The sequence below is a fragment of the Prionailurus bengalensis genome, chromosome D2 (assembly GCF_016509475.1).
Source record: "Prionailurus bengalensis isolate Pbe53 chromosome D2, Fcat_Pben_1.1_paternal_pri, whole genome shotgun sequence".
Classification (NCBI taxonomy): domain Eukaryota; kingdom Metazoa; phylum Chordata; class Mammalia; order Carnivora; family Felidae; genus Prionailurus; species Prionailurus bengalensis.
The window spans coordinates 39,373,416-39,382,494 of record NC_057351.1 but is presented as its reverse complement, the minus strand read 5'-3'; the positions used below and the strand labels follow the sequence as shown (position 1 = coordinate 39,382,494).

General features: G+C 45.3%; 1 protein-coding gene across 1 annotated transcript; it reads right to left on the bottom strand.

Annotated features, from left to right (window-relative positions):
- Positions 1-663: 663 nt before the first annotated feature.
- DYDC2 (DPY30 domain containing 2) lies at positions 664-9,066 on the bottom strand. Its single transcript, XM_043596727.1, is given in 5 exon segments — positions 664-1,172; positions 4,547-4,669; positions 5,023-5,179; positions 5,886-5,969; positions 8,296-9,066. Coding segments are annotated over 3 exon segments (528 nt in total). The 5' UTR covers positions 5,170-5,179; positions 5,886-5,969; positions 8,296-9,066; the 3' UTR covers positions 664-914.
- Between the last annotated feature and the right edge of the window lie 13 nt (positions 9,067-9,079).

The following is a 9,079-nucleotide window of genomic DNA, read 5'->3' as shown; positions in this document are numbered from 1 at the left end:
CCCTTCCCCACTGTGCCCCACATCTGGGCAAACTGATAAACTCAGGTGCTCCCAACTTTGGCACAACGGGAGTTTCAAGCCACGCAAGCCTCTCCCCGAGGGCGGAACTCCTACATGGGTCCACCCCTAACTACACTATAAACCCCAAGCCAGTCTCCCCTTGTTGTCTCAAGCCATTTTCAAGCGAGCATGGGAAGCTTGTCCTCTTCTTCCCCAAAAGCCTCATCGTGGAAGTGGGCACACCAAACTCTACTGTCATTGGAGCTGTTTTAAAATACCTGTTGTCAGTGACATGGGTATGCTCTAGGACACGTGTAAACACTCGGGGACCTGACTGCAAAATTCATCTAAAGTCAAGACACGGGGCTCCTGCATGGCGCAGTTGGTTAAGTGTCCAACTTTGGCTCAGGTCATGATCTCACGGCTCGGTTCACGCCCCACATCGGGCTCTGTGCTGACAGCTCAGAGCCTGGAGCCTGCTTTGGATTCTGTGTCTCCCTCTCTCTCTGCCCCTACCCTGCTCATACTCTCTTTCTCTCAAAAATAAAATAAACATTAAAAAAAATTTTAAGTCAAGACACGAACACATGAAATGGATGTTTTTACTGTCTGATCTAAAAAAAAAAAAAAAAAAAGATAAATCAAGAGAAAAAAGTCTTTTGGTTACTTATTTGAAATCCTCATGAGTTTATTTTATCCTATCAGTAGTTGAAATGTTTACATGATTAAGGGGTTTTCATGGCTATCAGAACAGAACTTTGGCTGGAGAGTCCCTGCAGACACCCCCCTCCACAGTCCCTCAAACTTTGGTTTAATTCACATAGTTACCATCTTCAGTCAGAGCCCTAGCTGGCCCCTTTCTGAGCTTGTAGCTTTGAGAGAAGCATCATGAGAATCAGCCACCTTTTGATAACTTAAGGAGATTTGGAGCCAGGATGCATTCTGGGAGCAATTTTATGCCGAAAAGCCTAGGAATTTATTTCTTGTGGAGTTTCAACACTGCAGTCAGCCTGGCCAGATGTCTCTCAAGAAGGAATCTATTGAGGCATTCCGGGAACCATATTGGAAGTGCCTGGCAAAGATTCTTGCCTCAAGCCATCCTTCTCAACGGGTTTTGTGTTCTCTTGTATGAATACAGTCTTCATTGTGGAGTTAGCTACAGATACCAGTGGCTAAACAAAACAAAAAAGGAAAAGAGTTCATTAGCGGAGATTAAAACACACTCAATATGCCAAGAACACAACACTGCCATTTTCACGCCCAAGACTAATAACAAAATTAAACAGATCTGCTCTCACAAAGTGTAAAACAAATCAGATAGGATCGGGATGATTCACCGATAATTTTACTGCCTGCCAGAACAAAACTCAACACCATTTAAAGGAAAACTACATAATCTACGCTCCCTACTAAGTATCATCTACAATGTTCAGCACATAAGTAATAATTACTAGACATACATATCATAATCTAGGGAAAAAGTATGTAATAGAAAGAGACCTTAAAATGACAAAGGGCTTAAAACACTTATCACAAATATTGTCAAGACTGAAAAAATAAATTCAGTCTCAGTGACCTATGACACAGTATCAAACAGTCTGGCATCTATGCGGCTGCAGTCCCATGAGATCGAAAAGACCCTTCCAACTTCAAAGTGCTATGCGTCTACACAGCAAATCTATGTTTTTTTGTTTTTTGTCTTTAAAGACAGAAAACATGGGGTGGGGAGAGGAGCAGAGGGAGAGAGAGAAAAAGAATCTTTTTTTTTTTTTTTATGTTTATTTATTTTGAGAGAGAGAGGGGCACAAGCAGGGGACGGGCAGAGAGAGAGGGAAAAAGGATTCCAAGCAGCGCACAGCCCAACACGGGCTCCATCCCGCAAACCCTGAGATCATGACCTGAGCCGAAATCAAGAATCAGGCTCAACCGACTGAGCCACCCAGGCGCCCTGCAAATCTATGTATTGATTCCATAAAAATGTAATTATAAAACATTTGTATGGCCACATCTTTATATACAAAGGGATTGTTTTCCAACACAGAAACAGAATTATGGTTTACTTATTTAAAACTACCTCAGCTTAATAAAGAGAAATACAAGGGTAACTTTTGCTAGCTTTCCTTTAGGCCTGACTCAAATACTACCTTCTCTTGCCACCTCTTCTTGATGGCTATAATTGGCTATGATCTCTACCACACGCAGTGCTGTCTGTACTCCTCTTTTTGACGCATCGACTGGACCGGGAATATTCAATCTGGGGCACTCAGAGGCTTTCTAAGGTATATGCAAGCGATCATGGTTTTAAGATAGTAAGGTAAGTTTAGCAAAGCTTTGAGTACGTGCACAAAAGCCCATCGGCAGGCCTGCTGAAATCTTATTTATTCCACTCCTCCTGGGCCTATTTGAGACCAGATTTCAGAGTACTAGTGACTCAAAATCTGAAAATGACCAGTACCCAGGAATAGTCTGCCATTTGCCTTCAGCCGGTGAGAAACAAGAACTTAGAATTTCATCCTATTTGAGGTATCTTCACTTCTTTGCCCTCTCTACCCAGCTCCTTCAATTCATACTCTGAGAGCAACTTGCTTGTGGATGATGTGGCTCTTCAAGGGAAGCGTTGTTTCCCGATCATCGTTGGGTCTCTCTACTTCCTTCTAACAAAGGGCATCACTTTCCATGATCACGATTTGCACACGCATTCTTCCTTGAAACTGAAATCTTGGCACTTAGTCCTGGTATCATGCTGGCTCCCCCGCCCATCTTCCCTCACAATCGCCTTTGTCTCACACTTGGCAAAAGAACAGCACACCTTTTACTCATCTAAATCTTGCAAAGGAATATTGCTACAGGGTGTCATAGCTCCTGCACGCAACGCAATGGGATGATTCAAAATATTCATGTGAGCAAAGTTTTCTTTAATAAAGGCATCCTAAAACCAGGGTGGAGTTTTGGAAGTCTTTCCCTGCCTTATATATTCATATTTCTTTTTTTTTTTTTTAATTTTTTTTTTCAACGTTTATTTATTTTTGGGACAGAGAGAGACAGAGCATGAACGGGGGAGGGGCAGAGAGAGAGGGAGACACAGAATCGGAAACAGGCTCCAGGCTCTGAGCCATCAGCCCAGAGCCCGACGCGGGGCTCGAACTCACGGACCGCGAGATCGTGACCTGGCTGAAGTCGGACGCTTAACCGACTGCGCCACCCAGGCGCCCCTATATATTCATATTTCTATTAACAGGGAAGCGTGATGTTAGAAAAGGATGAGGGGGTGAGGGGGGTGGTAAGGGGATGACAGCTTCGGCTTCACAACCTCCCCACTACCATCTCCCAGCAACTGCTCAAAGAATGAAATGTTCCCCGGGGCATCTGGGTGGCTCAGTCAGTCAAGTGTCGGCTCTTGACTTGGGCTCAGATCATGATCTCGCAGTTTGTGAGTTCGAGCCCCATATCGGGCTCTGTGCTGACTGCACGCAAAGCCTGCTTGGGGATTCTCTCTCTCTGTCTTTCTCTGTTCATACCCCACTCGTGTGCTCTGTTTTCTGTCAAAATAAATAAATAAGCTTTAAAAAGTTAAAAAAAAAAAAAAAGAAAAAGAAAAAGAATGAAATGTTCCTGAGTGAGAGTTCCTTTGGACTATTGACAAACAGGAGTATGAACCTACCTTTCTTTTGACTTGATTTACCTTTAAAACATCCAGACTTAAAAAAATAAACCTATTAATGATGAGGAGAGCTGAGCATATTAGCCTAAGTGTATGTAAGGTAAACAGTCTCATGTCTCTTCATCAAAGGTGGCTTTGGAAACCAGCAAAAGCTAGTGGATTGTGCAAAACTGCACTAAAGATCTTAACACACAGGATACGGTGAGAGGTGGAAAGACGTCAGATATCAAGCCCAGTAAGTCAATTTCCTATCCAGCTATCACGCACTTTGAAGAAAGCGCAAAATAGGCACAAGATGTTTTTCAGAAGATTATGGCAAAAATCTCGGGAGATAAAAGACAAGCTTGGTAGACTAATGAACATACAGCTGTTTCCAGCTACAAGAAGGTAACGATTTATGACCAGTATTAAAGCATCACAGAGAAGGCATCTGTGGTTTGATACATAAGTAAGTAGTTCAGAGCAAATAAAACACTTAAGTAAACAGTATATAATGAATACAATAATGTACTTGAAGTATATACTAATAACCATATTTGGTTTCTGGAATGCTGAATAATACTTGAAAAGGGTTCAAAGGATCTTGTAAGGAAACATATTTGTTCTAAGTGAGAGCAGATTTGTTTTTAAATCTGATTTTTTAAAACCAGTAACATCTAAGGTATTTCCTGAAATCCAAAATGGAATTGCCTTTAAACATTTTCTTTTTTCGTTGACAAGGATTGCCAATAAGACGGGTTCATACATAAACATATGAACAAGGAGGGAAAGGTAGGCTTACAGGAGCCATGATGCACTTTGCACTGGGGCCTAGAGGACTTACAGATTTCCAGATATCCATCACTGGGATGCATACACCCCCACTGCTGAGCTCCTTCTCCCTACCTGGTGACACTTATCATACTTCTGTTGAATCTGACACTCTTCTTGCTTCAGCATTTCTGTCATTTCGGTTTCTTTGAGGCTATTATCGTATTTTTCCTTCAGCCGGATCTTCTCTCGGCTATCCTGGGGTGATACGAGAGCTGAATCAGGTCAGTCCCTGGGAAGCCTGTACGAATAGGTCTGCCCTCGCTGGGATAGACCACAGACTCGGGTCCTGTAGGCCTCTGAAACTTGCTCCTGTAATGAGCTTTTGCCTGCTGGTACCTCCAAATCTACCAATTCCACAACTCCTCTGAGTTGGATTCCTTCTTCAGCCCCCAGAGCCCCAGACTTCAAGAATATCTGGGCCCAAGCGATCTCCCAGGTTGAATAAACCAAGAAACCTTTTGGGCTAGCTCTGGAATCCTGCTTTGGATTTCAAATTTCCGTGAGGAAGCTGAGAGCTGTCCCCAAGACGACTCAGTGCACACACACACCTCTTCTTTTGCTCTAGAGGTATTCCTGTAATGATAAAGCCAGTGAGCCAGGTACTCTATGGGGTCACTGGGCCGAACCTTTGCCACCTCTGCCAGTGCCTGGCCCAGGCAGGTTCCAAAGCACCTCTTCAGGTAGTCCGTTTCCATCCTTGTAGGCCTGGGAAACATCAAAGCAGAGTCACGCTACTTTGTGAATTTGATCTGATTTTAAAGATAGACACGTTCTCATCAATTCGGATTCATTTCGGGATAACTCTGAGATTCTTTGGGACGCCACCCCTCCCAAAAGAGCCAATAAATACATATTTGCCTATTGTTCTTATATTCAAATGGACTTTAAAAGCTCTCCAGCTGTCTTAAGTCAGATAATAATAGATCCTGGGGGTCATCAGGCCCGAGAGGAGCTAGCTTTATTGGTGATTAGGGGAGGCTAAGGTCTCCATTTACCCCCACATCTCTACCCTTGAGTAGGGAGGAAATAACTGAGCAGGAAGGAGGTCCCAAGAGCGGCTCTAAGGACCCAGAAAGCTGTGCTATTGTGAGCTTGGAAGCTACAGTCATCTGTGACATAAATAAGACAGACTTATTTATTTCATAAGGGACCACTGAAAAGCCCTGGGGAGGAGAGGAAGGGAAAATGGCAGGTGCCATAGCTACCCATAGTCAGGGCCCTGCCAGCACTTAATACAATATTCTGCTGTCTAGTGCTCAAGCAAGAAACTGCATGAGCTTGAGTTAATGCCCCGGTATTTGCTATTAGTCAGATTTCAAGAGCTGGGGGCCGTGTAGTCTGAGTCAGATCATAAGTTAGGGATGGCAGTGTAGTGTAGCAGTCTGAACACAGGCTTCGGGAACAGACAGACCAAGTTCCGGTCCTGGTGCCGCTATTTATTAGCTGTGTGATCTTCAACAATTCACCCGGTCTCTCTGAGCCTCAATTTTCTCATCTGTAGAACAGGATAATAAACGTATGTGCCTCATAATTGTGGGGATTAAAAGAGATAATAAATACATGTAAAGCACTTAGCTTGGCACATAGGAAGTGTTTAATAAATAGTAGCTATTACAGTGGAAGACTATAACATAAAAGTAGATAGACTGACACCTGGCCTATTTCGGACCAACTCTGTATTTCTGAAGTTTACATATCTTATGTCCCAAAGAGCAAATAATAAAGTGAATAATATTTTTATCTTATTTTTTTAATGTTTTATTTATTTTTGAGAGAGAGAGAGACAGAGTACGAGTAGGGGAGGGGCAGAGAGAGGGAGACACAGAATCCGAAGCAGGCTCCAGGCTCTGAGCTGGCAGCACAGAGCCCAATATAGGGCTTGAACTCGTGAACCACGAGACATGACCTGAGCCAAAGTTGGATGCTTAACCAACTGAGCCACCCAGGTGCCCTGAGATAGGACAAGTTCTAAAAGTAGAATGTCAACTAATAAACATAGAAGGAATAATGGAGTATTTAAAAAATCAACATTTTGGGGGCACCTGGGTGACTCGGTCGGTTAAGCGTCCGACTTCGCCTCAGGTCATGATCTCATGGTTTGTGGGGTCGAACCCTGAGTCGGGTTCTGTGTTGACAGCTCAGAGCCTGGAGCCTGCTTCGGATTCTGTGTCTCCCTCTCTCTCTGCCCCTCCTCCACTTGCATTCTGTCTCTCAAAAATGAATAAACGTTAAAAAAAATCAACATTTTGTACCCATCACAGTATAACTTCATCAAGCCGAAACATCAGTGAGTGCTAAAACTCAGTGAATATTTGATAAACAGAATATTCATATAGTCTCAAAGTTTCTCCTCACAATATGTATTCCAAAAGGAAATACAAGAACTTTACAGTGACGGGACCTGCCCAATACAACTTTAATCAAGCGATCTAAGTAAACATCACTAGTAAAGGGATAAAGTGACATCATGTGTCTCCTGATGTGATGCACTTCTTAGTGGGATAAAATACATTTCTGTGGATCCTGCCCAAAATGCAAACCTCAAATCTAATTGAGGAAATAGCAAACAAAGCCAAGTTGAGAGTCTTGCAACTGGCCTTTACTCTTATAAATGTCAAGATCTTGAAAGACAAAGAAAAGAGGAGGAACCATTCCAGAGCAAAGAGGCCTACACAGACCTAACAACTGCACCGAACACAGGATTCTGGATTGAATCTGAACCAAAAAAAAAAAAAAAAAGAATTTCATAATTCTTTTGAATTATGTTGTTGGGGAAACTAGATAGGAATTGGTCGTTGCATAATAGAAGTGTATCAAGGTTAAATTTCCCGGTTTTGGCCATTGAGATATGAGTAAGAAAATGCGCTTTTTCTTAGGAACTACACAGTGTAGTAGGTCTGAATAATGGCTCCCCAAAGTGTCTAAGTCCTAATACCAGAACCTATGGAAGAGGTTACCTTCTGTGGCAAAAGGGGCTTTGCGGGTGTGATGAAGTTAAAGATTTTGATTTGGGAAGACGATACTGGATTATCCAGATAGGCACACTGTAATCCCAAGGGTCTTTATAACAGGCACACACTAAGGTCAGACAGGGAACAAGGTGTGATGGCAGAAGTTGAGGGCAAAAATGTGACGTCATTCAGGAGCCAAGGAGTGTGGGTAGCCTGTGAAGCTGGGAAAGGCAAGGAAACGGATTCTCCCCTGGGGCTGCAGAAGGAGCCAGCCCTGCGGACGGGTCGGGTTTAGCCCTCTTAAGACTCATGTTGGATTCTGGCTTCAAAAACTCTAAGAGAATAAATGTGTGTTTAAAGCTACTAGGTTTGGGATAAGAGTGTAAGGTGGGGGTGGGGGTACGAGGTGTTCTACTTCTGTTAATGTGCGGCCCACCTGAACCAATGCACCTGGATAAGCTGTCTTCCACACCCCTTTTACTCAAAGTTCGGTCCGTGATCTGCAGGACTGCGTCACCTGGAGGCTTGTCGAAACGCAGATTCTCAGGTCCCACCCCCTACCTCCATATTCAGAGTCTGCATTTTAACAAAATCCCCACCACTGGAGAGCTACCAGAATCACCAACTCTGCATTCCGGGACCAGTCTCTCCGCAGGAAAGGAGTGGCAAACCCTTTCTGGAGTGAGCATCTGCTGGACACTGCACCTTTTCAACAACGGTCTCAATGAAACAGGAGACCTGACAGTTACAAGGCCTTGCTGCAAAGGCAGTAGAGCCAGAAAAACAGAACCGCCGTGTGAGGCCTCGGGAGGGAGAGGCCAAAGGGACGCCTTTCGCAGGCCTCTGTCCACAAACTCAGGGCACACTTACCAAGGGGGAGGGGGCTCTTTTCCCCAGAGCTCCTCTGACGGTCTGCTTACACTGCTCCTCCTTGCTCACGGCCTTGCAACTCAGTCGGCATAGAGATGGTCTTTGTTGACACTCTTCCCAGTGCTAAGCACACAGTGGGTGCTCAGGAAATATTTCTTGACTTAATCAGTGAGGGCCCTGGCACGTGCTAGCTTAGGCAAGAGCCCAAGCTCCTGTCCATCTGTCAGTGCCCAGTCTGGTACTTACTGCCTCAACCAACGTTTGGTGAGGCTTCCCCTGCCCAGCACTGCCCAACATAAATTAAAACAGAACCTGGGAGACGCTAGCAGAGCGCTGTGCCCAAACCACTAGGTCTGGGAAGACTGCAATGGCTCCGCAATGGCGTAGGTCGGAAGGCTTCCCGGAGGTGGGAGCGCCTGAGCTGGTTCTGATAGGAACCAAGCAGAGGTCACCGGCACTCGCAAAGGTGCGAAGCTGTGAAAACATCGGGGCCGTCGAACTACCGCGATTGTCTCCTCTGGCTGGGGGCTGTAGGGGTTTCCCGCCCTTGGGGGACAGGTCTCTCCCAGGGAGCGCGGGCCTGTCCGCCGCTCCACTCCTCCTTTCGGCCTCCCGCTCCTCCCAGCCTCCAGGTTGCAAAGTCTCGGCTCACCTACGGCGGCGCTCCCCCATCTGCATGGCGCCTCCGCCACACCCCGCGCGCGCCTTCTGCGCCCCAGTCTCGCGCACGCTCCTCTCCGCCGCGAGCTCGCTCCCCCGCCCACCAGCCCGCTGGCGCCCGGAC